General features: G+C 38.0%; 1 protein-coding gene across 3 annotated transcripts in view; it reads left to right on the forward strand.

Moving 5' to 3' along the window:
* The window catches only part of LOC107570966 (F-box/LRR-repeat protein 19-like), a 38597-nt gene extending 23415 nt beyond the window's left edge, over window positions 1-15182 (forward strand). For all 3 annotated transcript variants that reach the window (XM_016257251.1, XM_016257249.1, XM_016257250.1), the window contains exons 10-11: window positions 11313-11534; window positions 13187-15182. In XM_016257251.1, coding sequence (XP_016112737.1) covers window positions 11313-11534; window positions 13187-13344 — 380 coding nt within the window. In that variant the 3' untranslated portion in view covers window positions 13345-15182. The remainder of the gene's footprint in view (window positions 1-11312; window positions 11535-13186) is intronic.
* Window positions 15183-16758: the final 1576 nt, after the last annotated feature.

The following is a 16758-nucleotide window of genomic DNA, read 5'->3' on the forward strand; positions in this document are numbered from 1 at the left end:
ATCTCTCTCTCTCGCTCTCTCTCTCTCTCTGTGTGTGTGTGTGTGCGCATGTGCGAGCGTGGTGGGAAGAGTGGAGCATGTTAGAAGGAGCGTGGAAAACTGTTTTTTTCCAGTTTCTTTTTTTTTTCCTTTTCCCCCTTTTTTGTCAGTCAAGTTATTATTACATAGGAAAATTCTTCGTACTTCTAAGCTGCACGCGGCTTTTGTCGCGTGACGGAATGGCGTCTGATCCTGTACAGGTAAACCCTCACCTGTCGATGCGAAATGGGTGCAGGTGTGTGCCCGAGCCCGGCGTTAGCGTGGAGGAGGTACTTGTGGTGGTGGGAGAATTGGTTGGTTTTGAGAACATTCTCTCAGCATCACGAATGAATAAGGCTATTGTAGTGTTTTTGAAAACAGAACAGTTAGTGAATCAGTTGACGGAGAGCGGAATTTGGATTAAAGAAATGTTTGTGCCGGTGACTCCTTTAGCGGCCCCAGCTACTAAAGTAACAATATCCAATGTGCCACCTTTCATATCAAATGACGCCATTACTAAAGAGTTGACACGATTTGGAAAAATTGCAAGTCCAGTAAGAATGATCCCATTAGGATGTAAAAACGCAGCGTTGAAACCCGTTCTTTCTTTCAGACGGCAAGTTTTGATGTTTCTTACTTCACCTGAGCATACGATAGAGATCAGTGAAGGTGGAGTCTAAAGTCAATGTGGAACAGTGTTGTTTAGCGGTGGGAGAGATTGTGGGACATGATAATATTGTTTCTGCATCACGGATGAACAGTGCAGTTGTTCTTTTCTTTAAAACAGTTGAAAAGGCAAATGACGCTGTACAAAACGGCGTGGTGTTGAATGGTTCACTCGTGCCTGTTTTGCCTTTGAGTAGCCCGTCTAAAAAGGTTATACTGTCCAACGTACCTCCGTTTATCAAAGATGAAGTATTGATACAAGAATTATCTCGTTATGGAAAACTGGTTTCCCCTATCAAAAAAATCCCTCTTGGGTGCAAGTCACCATTGGTAAAACATCTAGTCTCGTTTAGAAGACACGTTTTCATGGTGCTGAAAAATGGAACTGATGAGATCGATTTGATTTTCAAGTTCAAAATTGATGGTTTCGATTACACAGTGTTTGCAACATCTGACACTACAATTAAATGTTTTAATTGCGGTAAAATCGGGCATCTTGTTCGTGATTGTCCTAATAAAAAGGACAGCGCAGGTACGAGCACAAACTCAGAACCAGTAGTTTCTGCGCTTGCTCCGGCTGGGATCGCGGGGGACGCGGAGACTGCCAGTACGTCTGCAGCAGAAGCCGCTGCGCACGAGCTGATCGCTGCTGTAGCTGCGGAGAGCGAATCTGATACAACAGAGAGTGTTACTGAGTCTAGTAAACATGGGACTCTTCTGATGTCCGGTGAGCAGTCTGAACATTCTGAAAACGCTTGTGTGGCGGCGGCAGACGCTGGAGAAATGGTTGTCGAAGACAATGATGTTGATTTTGAGGAAGTAGAAACTGTCTTTAAAATCCCGGTTAAAAGAAAGAAAAAAAGCTGTGGAAAGGCTATTAAACAAGTCAAGAAAGATGATGGTGGTAGTGAGAATGTGGGTTCAGACAGTGATAGAGATTCCTCTGATTCAAACATGTCTCAGTGTTCAGATCTGTCTGTTAGTTCTCAAAATGAAAACTTGATTTGCTTGTATAGAGCGGATGACATTAGCAGATTTCTGCAAGATACAAAGGGAATGAAAGGAGTGCAAGTTGAAGATTTTTTTCCTGATTGCAAACAGTTCATAAATGATGTAAGGTATCTAATGAAAGAAGGAGCTTTTCAAGATGTAGAGGTTTACCGTCTTAGGAAACTTGTGAACAAACTTAAAAAAAAATCTAACAAGGATGATGAAGCTGTTAATTTCTAAAATTCTGCCAAAAATAGTTCTTTTGGCAACTTTTATGTATTTTTTTGCTCTGGTCTCTAAAATAATTATGACACATTTTAAAATCGGAACTTTAAATTTAAATGGTGCCAGAGACGGTCATAAAAGAATGATGTTATTTGAGTTTATTAGACAAAAGCAAATTGATATTGTGTTTCTACAGGAAACACACAGTGATTTTAAAAATGAGACAGATTGGAGAAAAGAATGGGATGGACAAATTGTCCTAAGTCATAAATCCTCTATTAGTGGAGGGGTTGCCGTTTTATTTTCCAAAAATTTTTTACCTTTATCTTGTGTAGTTGATGAAATAATTGGAGGTCGGTTTTTAAAAATTAAAGTAAATTTTGAGAAAACTACTATGGTGCTCATGAATTTATATACACCTAATAAAGGAGCAGAAAGAGTTACTTTTTTTAAAAAGGTAGATGCTGTTTTGAAAGGTTTAAATCCAGAGGAGTTGTTATTTATAGGTGGAGATTTTAATTGTACCGTTAATGATAAGTTGGATAGAAATCATATAGAACCACATATTGCTTCTCAGAAAACACTGATACAACTGATTGAAACACATGATTTATGTGATATATGGAGAAGTATGAATCAAGATGTCAGACAGTATACTTGGGCTCATAGCACTGAACATTCTATCTCTTTGGCACGGCTTGACAGAATTTACAGTGTTCAGTATCAACGTAATCTTTTCAAATTTTGTAAAATTATTCCAGTGGGGTTTTCTGATCACAGTTTAGTTTTGTGCAGTGTTTTAATTAAGTGTGTAAAGTGTAAGAGTGCATACTGGATCTTTAATTCTTCATTGTTAAGTGATACAAATTTTATAGATAATTTTAGTTTTTTTTGGGAAACTTTTAAACAGCAAAAACATTATTATGGTTCTTTGCAACAATGGTGGGATTGTGGTAAAGTTCTTGTAAAGGATTTTTGTCAAAAGTACACTCTGAATGTTACTCGAGATATAGCCCAGTCAATGAAGATTTTAGAAACTGAAATTGTTGCTTTACAGGATGTAATAGCTTCTACAAAAAATAAAAAGCAAATTGATGAATTGAAGAGGAAAAAAGCAATGTTGATAGACCTGTTGGGAGGTAGAGCACAAGGAGCTTTAGTTCGCTCACGGTTTCAATCTGTGGCTCAAATGGATGCTCCTTCGAAATTTTTTTTTAATTTGGAAACGAAAAAAGGTCAGAGTAAAATTATTCATTCTTTACGGTCAGCTACTGGACAAGAATTCACTGAGACTGCTGATATACGTAGCTGTGCTGTAGATTTTTATTCTGACCTTTATAAATCTGAACTGGTGGAATGGGCTGGAGATGCTGATCATTTCTTGGAAGGACTGCCAAAGGTGGATGAAGAATCCAACAACGAATTACAACAGACGTTGTCATTACAAGAGCTTCATACTGCCATGATGAGCATGGAAAATGGTAAATCTCCAGGAATTGACGGGCTAACTGTTGAGTTCTATAAAACTCTATGGCCCGTCATAGGAGAGGATTTGCTGGCAGTTTTTAATGATAGTCTGAAAAGAGGACTATTACCACTGAGCTGCAGAAGAGCAGTCATCACACTGTTACCTAAAAAAGGTGACCTTCAGTTTATCAGCAATTGGCGCCCTGTTTCACTGTTATGTTCAGAATACAAAATTTTTTCTAAAGCTTTGGCCATAAGACTTAGTAAAGTTTTAAGCCAATTGATTCATTCTGATCAGTCTTATTGTATTCCTAACAGGTCTATTTTGGATAACATTGCTTTAATTAGAGATGTTTTGGATGCTTCTAAACTCTTGGGAATTAACTCTGGTTTGATTTCTCTCGATCAAGAGAAAGCTTTCGACAGAGTTGAACATCTGTTTTTATGGAATACTTTAGAGGCTTTTGGGTTTAGCCCTTCTTTTATATCAATGATTAAGGCTATGTACTGTAACATTGAGAGTGTTCTTAAGATTAATGGTGGTTTGAGTGCTCCGTTCAAAGTTCAGAGAGGAGTTAGACAGGGATGTGCCATGGCTGGTATGCTGTATTCCCTAGCCATTGAACCTTTACTTCAAAAGTTACGAGGTCATTTAAAAGGTCTGGTTTTCCCTGCTTGTAATAATCCTTTATATCTTTCTGCTTATGCTGATGATGTTATTGTTTTTGTAAACGGACAGGATGATGTATGTAAGGTAGGAAAAATTGTTAATGATTTTAAATGTATTTCTTCTGCTAAGGTCAATTGGGGGAAAAGTGAAGCTCTGTTAGTGGGAATTGGAATGGAGATCTTCCCACTTTACCTGGAGGACTGTTTTGGAAAAGAGGAGGGTTAAAATATCTTGGTGTCTATCTGGGAGATGAGAGTTTCATAAAGAAAAATTGGGAAGGGTTATTTGAGAAAATAAAAGGTCGATTGGAAAAATGGAAATGGTTACTCCCTCAGATGTCTTATAGAGGGCGTATTCTTATTATTAATAATCTTGTGGCATCTTCATTATGGCATAAATTTGCTTGTGTAGACCCTCCAAACGGACTCCTTGCAAATATTCAAAGAGAACTGGTGACTTTTTTTTGGGACAGTTATCATTGGACCCCTCAAAGCATTCTGTTTTTGCCCAAGGAGGAAGGAGGTCAAGGATTAGTAAATCTCGCAAGCAGAAGAGCCACTTACCGTCTCCAATATATACAGAAACTTTTAATGGGACCTTACTCGCTTGTATGGAGACCATTGGCTTTAAGCATTTTGAGAAGAGTGGGTAATATGGAAATGGATTTAACATTGTTTTTAATGGATCATAACAGATTTAATTTAACTGGAATTCCTGCTTTTTATCAAAGCTTGTTTAAAGTGTGGGGTCTTTTTAAAAATCGGTGGATGGAACCAGCAATTTCTCTTTATTGGTTGTTGGAGGAACCACTTATTTTTGGAGCTCGGTTTGATGTTTCTGGAGAAGATTTTCCTGGTTTAACAGATTTATTAGGGTATAAAAAGACTTTTAAGTTAAAAAACATTATAAATGAATCGGGATATGATTTACAGAGACCTGAACAAATTGCAACCCTTTTAGGGGTTAGATCAATACGTTTTGCTAAGAGGTTTCTTGATAAATTGACTATGATTTTAACTGATGAAGAGAAGATACTTTTAGAAGAGTTTGGTGCAGGGACTTTAATCCCTGACAGTAAAGATCTTTTCCCAGATATTGAAATTTCCCCCGCTATAGATGGGTCTTGTTTTACTAGCCCTCTGTTAAACATAGGAATTAATAAATATATTGATTTTTGTACAGTAGAAGGGAAAATGCTGTATAAATGCATTGTGAAAGTTATTTATCAACGTAATTTAAGTATTAAAACAGATACAGTATGGAGAGAAAAATTAGGGATTAATTCCGAAATTAAGCCTGTTTGGAGAGCAATTTACAAACCACCATTAACAAAAAAACTTGGTGATTTACAATGGCGAATTTTACATGGAGCTATTGCTGTGAATGCCTTTGTGTCTATTTTAAACCCCACCGTAAGTGACAAATGCCCTTTTTGTTTGGAACGAGAGACCATATTTCATTGTTTTATGGACTGTAATCGACTTAACCCTCTTTTTGACTTGTTAAAAGTTCTTTTTGATTATTTTAATATTTGTTTTACAAAGCAAGATTTTATTCTTGGCTTTTTTTATAGTCCAAAACAAAAGTCAAAATGTCATGTTATTAATTTTATTGTGGGACAAGCAAAATATGCTCTCTATATTACTAGGAGAAATAAGATAGAAGAGAAGTCAGGTCAAGATGTTGTTTTTATTTTTAAAAATATGGTAAAAGCAAGAATCCTTATTGACTTTAATTTTCATAGATTAACGAGTAAGATAAATGTTTTTGAAATTCAGTGGTGTTGTAATGCTCTATGTTCAGTTGTTGATGGAAAAATTGTTTTTATAAGAGAGTTGATGTAAATATGTAATTTATTTTATTTTCCTTTTATGTGTAAAGTGATGTAATGTTTGAAGAACAATTGTTTTTATAAAGTGATTGTAAAAATCAAAAAAATCTCTCTCTCTCGCTCTCTCTCTCTCTCTGTGTGTGTGTGTGTGCGCATGTGCGAGCGTGGTGGGAAGAGTGGAGCATGTTAGAAGGAGCGTGGAAAACTGTTTTTTTCCAGTTTCTTTTTTTTTTCCTTTTCCCCCTTTTTTGTCAGTCAAGTTATTATTACATAGGAAAATTCTTCGTACTTCTAAGCTGCACGCGGCTTTTGTCGCGTGACGGAATGGCGTCTGATCCTGTACAGGTAAACCCTCACCTGTCGATGCGAAATGGGTGCAGGTGTGTGCCCGAGCCCCGTGTTAGCGTGGAGGAGGTACTTGTGGTGGTGGGAGAATTGGTTGGTTTTGAGAACATTCTCTCAGCATCACGAATGAATAAGGCTATTGTAGTGTTTTTGAAAACAGAACAGTTAGTGAATCAGTTGACGGAGAGCGGAATTTGGATTAAAGAAATGTTTGTGCCGGTGACTCCTTTAGCGGCCCCAGCTACTAAAGTAACAATATCCAATGTGCCACCTTTCATATCAAATGACGCCATTACTAAAGAGTTGACACGATTTGGAAAAATTGCAAGTCCAGTAAGAATGATCCCATTAGGATGTAAAAACGCAGCGTTGAAACCCGTTCTTTCTTTCAGACGGCAAGTTTTGATGTTTCTTACTTCACCTGAGCATACGATAGAGATCTCGTTCCGTGTGAGTCATGGAGAAAATTCTTATATGCTGTATGCAAGTACTGATAACCTCAAGTGCTTTGAATGTGGAAATTTGGGCCACAAACGCTTCTCTTGCCAGCATAAAAATGTGGATAATGAACAGTGATTGACTGTAGAGTCAACGGAGAATGGATCGATTAAAGACAATGACAATACTGACACCATGGAAATTATAAAGACACAACAAAAAGTAACAGAGAAGCGAAGGACTTCTGAGGGAGTCACTAAGCATACTGAGGTAAGTGAAAGCGATGATGATGCTGACGATGGTGAGAAAGCTGGATGTAGTTCTGCTGTTATTGGACATTCAAGTGATGAAGTTGAAGATGTAGTTAATAGTGAGAGTGTGACTCAGACAGATGCACAAGCATTAGAGGAAGGCTCAGTAGATGAGTTGGATGGAATGTCTCAGTATACTGATGACAGTATGAAGGATGATGAACAATGGTCTGAAGGAGCAGAGATTTCAAAGGTGATGAACGAAGACTTGTATACTGTAGTGCAAATCAATGAATTTCTTGATGAAACGAAGGGAAAAAAAGTTGAAGTGAGTGATTTTTTTTCCAGATTTGGACAAGTTTATAGCATCTGTCATGTGGGCAAGGAGGCATAGTAATCATGAAGAGTTATCACAGCAGAAACGCTTTAGACTAAAGAAACACATTACTGCAATCAGACAAAAAAGTATAACTGGAAAAACTAGGCCAAAGAGGGGGGAAAAAAAACTAACTAGTCACTATGGTTAAAATGCTTTTGTTTCTTGTCTGATTTCTTTTGGAGAGGTTATGGGTGGGATCCCTGAATGTTAATGGGATGAGGGATAGGAGGAATGCAGAAACTATTATCGAATTTATTAGGTTGAAATATTTAAATGTGACTTTCTTGCAAGAGACTCATAGTGATGTGAATAATGAGATTGACTGGCATATGGTGATGAGTGCATTCTTTCTCATGGGACAAACTTGAGTGCAGGAGTTGCAATTATTTTCTCTCCAACTACCAAAGTTAAAATCATGTCTAAAAAAGAAATTGAACCCAGACGGTTATTGGCAGTTAGAGTTGAAATTAATGGTCATTTTGTTGTTTTTGTTAATATCTATGCTCCAAATAATGGTTTTGATAGGATAAATACTTTTAATAAATTGAAGTATTTTTTAAAACAAGAACAGTCAGATGATTTGATCATTTTAGGAGGGGATTGGAACTGATCCTTCACTGAAAGTGAACTGAACTGATACACTTGATCCTTCTTTTGAAAGGAATGGAGAGGAACCAAATTTCAACTCATCTGCTGTTTTAGCTAATATTATTGGATCTTTCAATTTTACAGATATTTGGAGAGAAAATAATGTCTTGGTAAAACAATTTACTTGGGTAAAGGTAAATGAGGGGAGAATTTCAGCTGCACGTTTAGATAGATTGTATGTATCAAACAATATGAAAAACAGAGTTATACATACAGCTATTATCCCCACACATTTTTCTGATCACAAGCTTATTACTGTTGACTGCACATTGATATCTAGAAGAAATAAGTGTGCTTATTGGCATTTTAATGTAAAGTTGTTGCAAGATAGAAGTTTTTGTGAATCCTTTGGACATTTTTGGGAGACATGGAAAAGTGAAAACTCGATATGAGAATGTAATTCTTTGGTGGGAAATTGGTAAAACACATATACGGGAATTTTGTCAACAATATAAGTATTATTCAACTTTGTTTAAAACGGACTTTGGAGTGTCTTGAAAAAGAAATTCTAATCATTGAAGGGAACATGATGAGAGAACCTTCTGTTAATTTACAAGAGTGGTCTGACAAAAAGTCAAAGTTGAGTTCCATTCTAAATGAGAAAGTCAAAGGTGCTCTTGTGAGAAGTAGGTTTTTATCAGTAAAAGATATGGATGGTCCTACCTCATTCTTTTTTAACTTGGAGCACAAAAGTGTACAAGAAAAAAAGATGTATAGCTTGAAAAATAGTCATGGTCATGACACAAGTGATCCTATAGAAATGCGCAGACTGGTAGTAGACTTTTATTCTAAGTTATATTCGACTGAGAACACGGATGAGAAGAGCCAAAATGAACTATTGCAAAATCTTCTTCGTTTAACCACTGAGGATAAACAAACTTTGGACTCGGCAATTACCTTTGGTGAATTAAGTGCTGCAGTATCAGGACTTGCCTCAGGTCGTACTCCAGGTATAGATGGACTTCCTGGCGAGTTCTATAAGCACTTCTGGACATTAATTTGAACTGATCTTTGTGAAGTTCTACAAGAAGTTTTTCATGTGGGTTTTCTTCCTAAAAGTTGTCAAAGCAGTTTTAACACTACTTCCCAAGAAAGGTGACCTTACGATAATAAAGAATTGGAGACCAGTTGCTATTCTGTGTTCCGAGTATAAACTAATAGCAAAGTGTTTGGCTAATAGGTTAAATAAAGTGTTGCACACAATTATAAACAAAGATCAATCCTATTGTATAAAGGATAGATGTATCGGTGATAATTTGCATTTAGTACGTGATGTTATTGATTATGCCTTTAAAAACAATATTGATATGGGAATTCTATCTTTAGATCAGGAAAAGGCATTTGATCGAGTTGATCATCAGTTTCTTTATAGAGCTTTGAAGGCTTTTGGTTTTGGAGATAATTTTGTTGCAATGATAAAATTGTTGTACAATGATGCCACATGCATGATTAAAATGGCAGGAGGACTGAGTGTTCCTGTTAAAGTACAGAGGGGCATAAGACAGGGATGCCCACTCTCAGGTCAGCTTTATAGTTTGGCTATTGAGCCTCTCCTTTGCAAATTGAGAGAAAAGTTAATGGGGTTACAGATAAATGGTCCAAATTGTAATGACTATGTAAAAATCTCAGCATATGCTGATGATATCACTGTAATTTTGAGAAATGAAAATTATGTTCAAGTTTTAACAGATATCTTGAAGAGTTATGGGAAAGCTTCAACTGCCAAAATAAATTGGGATAAAAGTGATGCCCTATGGTGTGGTTCTTCTGATTCTAGTAGTCCGACACTCCCAGGTAGACTAAAGTGGGGAAGTTCTGGGCTAAAGTATCTGGGGGTTTTTTTAGGAAAAGAAGAATATAAGAGGCTTAATTGGGAGGGTCTGGTGGACAAGGTGAGTGCTCGGTTGTCTCGCTGGCATTGGCTGCTCCCCCAGCTATCATACAGGGGAAGAGTTTTAGTCTGTAACAATCTGGTAGCCTCATCCTTGTGGCACAAAATGACTATTTTAGAACCTCCCAAGGAACTGGTTCAAAAGCATCTTGTGAATTTTTTCTGGTCTGGTCAGCATTGGCTAAAAGCATCGGTGTTATACCTGCCCAGACAAGAAGGAGGCCATGGACTGGTGGACATTAATAGCAGAATAAAAACTTTTAGGCTACAGACAGCAAAAAGGCTACTTTATGGAAAAGATGTAAGCTGGGCTGGAGTAGCTTGTTCTCTTCTAAGAAAAGCGGGCAGTATGGGGCTTGACCGGCACCTATTCCTTATGGACACTAAAAGTCTTGATTTGTCTGGACTGACACCTTTTTATCGTTCAATGTTGAAAGCCTGGGAAATTTTAAGTAAATCAAGAAACCTCAAAGATGTGCAAGGCCCTTGGATGAGAGAAGAACCTCTGTTGCACAATCCCGTTGTGGATTTGGACTTTTTAAAGTCAGCGTCAATGAGGACTGCTTTAAGGAATGCTGGAATTACAAAGATTGGACATTTAATAACAACAAATGAATGGATGTCTGCTGAGATGCTGGCTGCCAAGCTGGGTGTGAGGCCAATTCGCTTGACACAGAAACTGTTGAATGATCTTCTTGAATGCTTACCTATGAATTTTAAAAATGGTTTGGAAACAAACGAAGATAGGGATGTCTTTTTCCCAGAGTTAAAAATTGTGCCTGCGGTTGATGCTTTTCAAGAGAGGGAAGGATTTTTGCTCAGCTTCAGAACTCCTGAACTAGGACTTTTCAGTGAAACTGGGAAAAAAGCACTGTATGTCATATGTGTCAAAGTTTCCCATATAAACTCTTTAAAGGGACTAAAAGAATCTAAATGACAAGAGGTTTTTGGATCAGAGACTTCCCCTAAAGGTAGCTGGAGGACCTTGTATAAGGCTCCCATTGAGAAAAGGTCTGGGGACCTTCAGTGGAGAATTGTGCATGGTTTAATAGCTACAAACAAATACAGAGCACACCTTGATCCACAGGTAGGGGAGGAGTGTCCTTTCTGTGGGCAAACAGAAACTGTTTTTCATCTATTTTTTTACTGTGGTAGACTTGAAGCTTTGCTGTCTCAATTAGAAGAAGGTAAGTACATGTAACGTGTATAACAAGAACACCTTCAAATAAAGTGATACCTGTACATCCAGGCAGTTGTTATCGCTGAATAAAACTCTTCAGGGTTACTTGCTCGTGTACTTAATTATATAGTAACACTGTAACAAAGACACCGTACAGTAAAGTGTAACCAGAGTGTTTTGTAATGGAATCGGTAATGTCGGCTGCTTGGCTTGTAGTGACGTATCTTCAGAGCTCAGAAGCTGCATGTTAAGACGGCTTTCCTGCCCTGAATGTGAGCGTGTGGGACTAAAGCTGTGCTGCTGTTGTCCGCAGCTCACGGAGAGAACCGCGGCGGGCGTTTCCAGAACGTGACGGAGCTGCGTCTGGCGGGCCTGGAGGTGACTGACGGCATGTCGCGCCTGCTAGTGCGCTATCTTCCTCACCTGAGCAAGCTGGACCTCAGTCAGTGCTGCCACATCACAGACCAGAGCATCCACACGCTGACCTCTGCCCTATCCCCGCTGAGAGAGAGCCTCACGCACGTCAGCCTGGCAGGTACACACTCTTCCTCCTCTTCAGTTATTATGGCACGCAATGCGGAGACGTTTTAAAGACAAATACTGACCTCTAGAGTTTATTGAATGTATTTATATCTTAATATTTTTCATACAACTGGATACATTGTATCTTTACACATCATGTTATGCAGACATTTGTTTTATCTCTCTGATGCATCTCAAATATACTTATGACACGGAGGTTAAATATATTTAACACATTTCTCATCTCATCTCAATTTTATAAACTCCATGGACCAGCAGTAGTAAGGCCAAATAGACCACATTTCACTTTGCTGCCACCTATTGATCAACCATGAGTGAAAGTGTATGCAAGTAAAATGAAGATATTTAGTTTTAGAATCCCAGAGTAATGCTGATGTTGTTTTGTTTTGTTAGGGGAAAAAATTAAATTTTCATAAATTTACAGCCGTCTTGAGTTCGGCGTTCAAAGGAATGTAATTTAATCCATTACTAGCATACTAGCAATGGTATAATGATCATTTTATAATTTAAGAAAAAAGGTGCTAAGTAGAGTAATAGCATGGTAATAACATGGTAACATCCAAAACGTTTAGATTTTTGCATCGGCTCACTAGTACAGACTGCAATACCCAAAATGGGTGCGTTTTAGGCTTTATGTATTTAACTTAAATTTACATTTAAAAACCGTAATTTTCTTAAATGATATAATGTTAATATGCCAACCTATGGAAGTACTGAAATCTGTTTTGTACCTTTGTAATACACTGATAACCACCAAATGCAGGTGGTGATGAGAAAATCACATGATGAACCAAAGCCCATCACAAGCAGCTTTTAAATACTAACATACAGTTTGTGTCCCTGCAGCACAAAAGCAGTGTTAAGTCGCTGGGGGATATTTGTAGCAATAGCCAACAATACATTGTATGGGTCACAATTATACATTTCTCTTTTATGCCAAAAATCATTAGGATATTAAGTAAAGATCATGTTCCATGAAGATATTTTGTAAATCTCCTACCGTAAATATATCAAAACTTAATGTTTGATTAGTAATATGCATTGCTAAGAACTTCATTTGGACAACTTTAAAGATGATTTTCTCAATATTTAGATTTTTTTGCACCCTCAGATTCCAGATTTTCAAATATTGTCCTATCCTAACAAACCATACATCAATGCAAATATTATTTATTCAGCTTTCAGAGGCTGTATAAATCTCAAATCCCAGGGTCACATATATTGAAGCTGCACAGTGTCATTCACACAAGCACTAAACACCCATGAAACTGAAATAATGCAATAAACATTCATTTATCAACATTAGGTGTAACATACAACCCTACTGTACACAACTGATAAGAAAAAAACCAAGAAGAATGTTATTTCAACGAAATAAAAAACATCAATGTGAAATGTAAAGCAGGTAATTCTGAGAATGTGAATTTTATGGTTTTTCACTGTCAATGATGCATTCTTAATACAGTATTTTTTTCACCGTATATAGTAGGGGAACTTACCGTTAATCAATTAAAAGGTATTTATGGTAGCATTATTACAGTCTTTTACTGTTCAAATCCCGGTGGTGTGTTAGAGTGTGGGTTTATCATGAAGGTGCAGCAGACCTCAGTGTTCCCCGGTGGTGACTGCGCTGCTGTGTTTCAGGCTGCGTGAAGGTGACGGAGCAGTGTCTGCCGCTGCTGCGCCGCTGCGCCTCTCTGCAGAGCGTGGACCTGCGCTCCTGTGGCCTGCTCGCTCTAGACGTCTGCCAGCTGCACTGCTTCCCCTCGGCCGAAGACAGACTCCTGCTCAAGAACAGCTAGACTCCGGCCCCTGACACACCAGAGCACAGCACATTCGGACATCACAGACACTTCGCTGTTTTGGTTTTGTTTTTTATTTCTGGATCAACCATCTGTGAATGGAGAAATCAAGTCCATGTAGATATCCCGTACCAGTAATGAGTGTGTGTACAGATTAGTAGTGTGCTGTAATGACCCCGGCACAGCTGTCCTGCTGGGAGCACTGGCTCTGTCCCGATGCAGAATGCATCCTACTGTGGAGAGCTCGTCTCAAACACAGCCATATTAGTGTGCTTGGGTGGATCTCACCCCAAAATCAAAACCGATTTGATCCGTTTGGTTTTTTGCACAAATTTAAAAAAAAGCCCTCTTTGGGACCTCTAAGAGCATTTTACATTAGATTTGAGTCCTCGCTGCTGTCAAAGGTGATGAGGTTCAGAGACAGAGATGAGATCAGGTGCTTAAAAATCTTTATGGCCCTAAAATGAGGCTGGACTCTGATTTTGGGGTTTTAGGCGTTTGGAGAACTCATCCATCAATGAGTGAATTTCGGAGGTGTGTGTGAACAGTGTTAACGGTGATGGGCTCTGATGGTGTGCTTGGTGTTCTCTTCACTCGCTCTCGGCCTTGCTGTGCCATACGCTGCCCGTCCTCTGTCCTTCCCCTCTTCATTTCTGCTCTCTTCCTGACCGCTGAAGGACACGGATCGGGAAGCCCGACAGACGTCGCTAGGCTCGAGCTGCTGTGTCGTCATGCATTGCATATAATGTCGCAGGGTGAATGTTGCTGTAGATTCCTGCAGATCTGGAAAGGTTTTCACAGAACGAGGCATTGGTTTGTTGTCATTCGGTCAGGTCATTAAAACTGCTCACCTTCAAAGCCAGAATGGTCCAAACTCAAATATGCCTTCCATTAGCAATGGAGAAATGGTGAAGAAAAATGCGTTGTGGCCAATTAGTTTGAAAATGTATTGGAGAATAAAATAGTTGGTGTTTCCAGCCGCATTCAGTGTTACCACTCGCAAAAGACTAACCACACATTCTGCAAGCGCATTCTTCCCAGTCTGGTGTTTTAATGCTTCTCTGAACGAGCTGCTCTGAGCAGGAAGGCTTTAACAGTTTTAATTGTTCTGATTTGAAGCCACTTCCATCTTCTCTGTTGAACTATTGAACGGGCCTCTACCAGGGAGCCTCGGAAACAACTTTTCTTCAATCTTTCGCTGAGCTCTGCAGCTGCTTCCTTCCAGAATACGATGCATGTCGACACCGTTCACTGACTGTATTCCTTGCACACTTTTATTCAGTATTGGGTCCAATACATGGCAGTTTAAAGTGTTTGATGGCAGTAGACAAACAGCATCCCTTAAAAGTGACTTCGACAATGTAGTTGCAATGGTTTTTTGTTGTTGTTGTTGATGATGTTGTTGTTTTTAGATTTCTTGTTTAAACGACGTTCTTGCACATCGGGAAATACATGTGTGCTGTTCATAGTTACATATCAAACACTGAGTTGTTGATCATTTCTGGAATCGGCACGAAGAACTTGAATAGGTTTTAAATACGGTTCATCTTTCATCCGACCATGTTTTTTTGCAGATTCATAGCCCACAAAACTGAATTGCCATGTATGAACCAAACATGCACCCTGTTGAATGCACAGGGCTGAAATCATGTTATTATAATATCTTGCCAAAATTTCCTGTTTTTGGGCATTCATATATAAATATATATTTCTTCCTTTGCATTGATCCATGTGATAGAATATTTGAAACAATGGGGAAAAAGAAAAACAAGGCAGCTACTGTAAGAGTGACTACTGTAAAATGTCTAATTAAATAAAGACAATGGGGGTTGTTTTTATTTGCTTTTCTATTTTTTCCTCAATGTGCTGCATACACTACTGAAATACTTGAGTCCTGTCAGCTGAAAAAAAGAGTCCTTTTCAGGGCTCAACTGAGGATTTTGCATGCATTTTCGAGGGAAAACTACTGTTGCAGATGCAGTGAGTAAATTGGGCACATGTGATATTAATATATACCATCTGAATAAAAACTCCCTAATGCCAATCGTGATTGTAGAGTTTGAATATGTACAAGTAAGACATATCAGTAAAGGTGTCTAGACTTATGGAAAAACACTATTGCCAGGGATGTGTCCAGAAATGAGTGATTACCTTTTCTTCATTTGATTTAGCAGAATTAATTTTGCATCAGCTGCAGGATTTTTCTTTATGTTGGCTTATACACTGATTTACTATGTCAACTTGCAAAGCAAACTTTTAAAGTAGTATTATCTCTTATAGCACTGGTTTTCGATCTTGGTTGGGATCAGTTCCAGTTCATCAAAATAAACACAAACCACCAACCATATTAATCTAACGGCTGAATAACATTGCATTTCTATGCTTTTCCAAATAAATTTCTCTCACAAGTATTTAGCTCAAATTTAGCTAAATTTAGCTATTTAAACAGCTAATTATAAATAACCTACTATAACTTAACTCACAAAAAAACATTCAGAAGTTTTACTTTTTTACAAAAAAAAAAGCTCAATTGGTCTCATTTGGAAAGTACAGTTCAGTGAACAACCATTACAGGGATTGCATCTTTACTGAATCTAACAGCCAGAAGTGCCCTGTTGATCGTTTTAAAAAACAAACAAAACCTGAACCTACTGAATAAAAAACTGTTTGGTAATCTGGGCTGCATTTCCCAAAAGCATTGTAAGCCTAAATTGATCAACTTAGTTGCTTTTGGGGAACACAGCCCTGAAGCAGTATTTTCCAAACAGATTCCTGGAGTATCCCAATGCTGCACGTTTTGCATGTCTGCTTAATCAAACACACCTTCACAAACTCACTTCCTGGGTTATCAGTAATGAGGGCATTCGGATGGACATGGCATCAGCTGCAGGATTTTTCTTTATGTTGGCTTATACACTGATTTACTATGTCAACTTGCAAAGCAAACTTTTAAAGTAGTATTATCTCTTATAGCACTGGTTTTCGATCTTGGTTGGGATCAGTTCCAGTTCATCAAAATAAACACAAACCACCAACCATATTAATCTAACGGCTGAATAACATTGCATTTCAATGCTTTTCCAAATAAATTTCTCTCACAAGTATTTAGCTCAAATTTAGCTAAATTTAGCTATTTCATAGACTTATATTGTTTCATAAACAGCTAATTATAAATAACCTACTATAACTTAACTCACAAAAAAACATTCAGAAGTTTTACTTTTTTACAAAAAAAAAAGCTCAATTGGTCTCATTTGGAAAGTACAGTTCAGTGAACAACCATTACAGGGATTGCATCTTTACTGAATCTAACAGCCAGAAGTGCCCTGTTGATCGTTTTAAAAAACAAACAAAACCTGAACCTACTGAATAAAAAACTGTTTGGTAATCTGGGCTGCATTTCCCAAAAGCATT

The sequence above is a fragment of the Sinocyclocheilus grahami genome, unplaced genomic scaffold (genome assembly GCF_001515645.1).
Source record: "Sinocyclocheilus grahami isolate Dianchi unplaced genomic scaffold, SAMN03320097.WGS_v1.1 scaffold1526.1, whole genome shotgun sequence".
NCBI classification, from domain to species: Eukaryota; Metazoa; Chordata; class Actinopteri; order Cypriniformes; family Cyprinidae; genus Sinocyclocheilus; species Sinocyclocheilus grahami.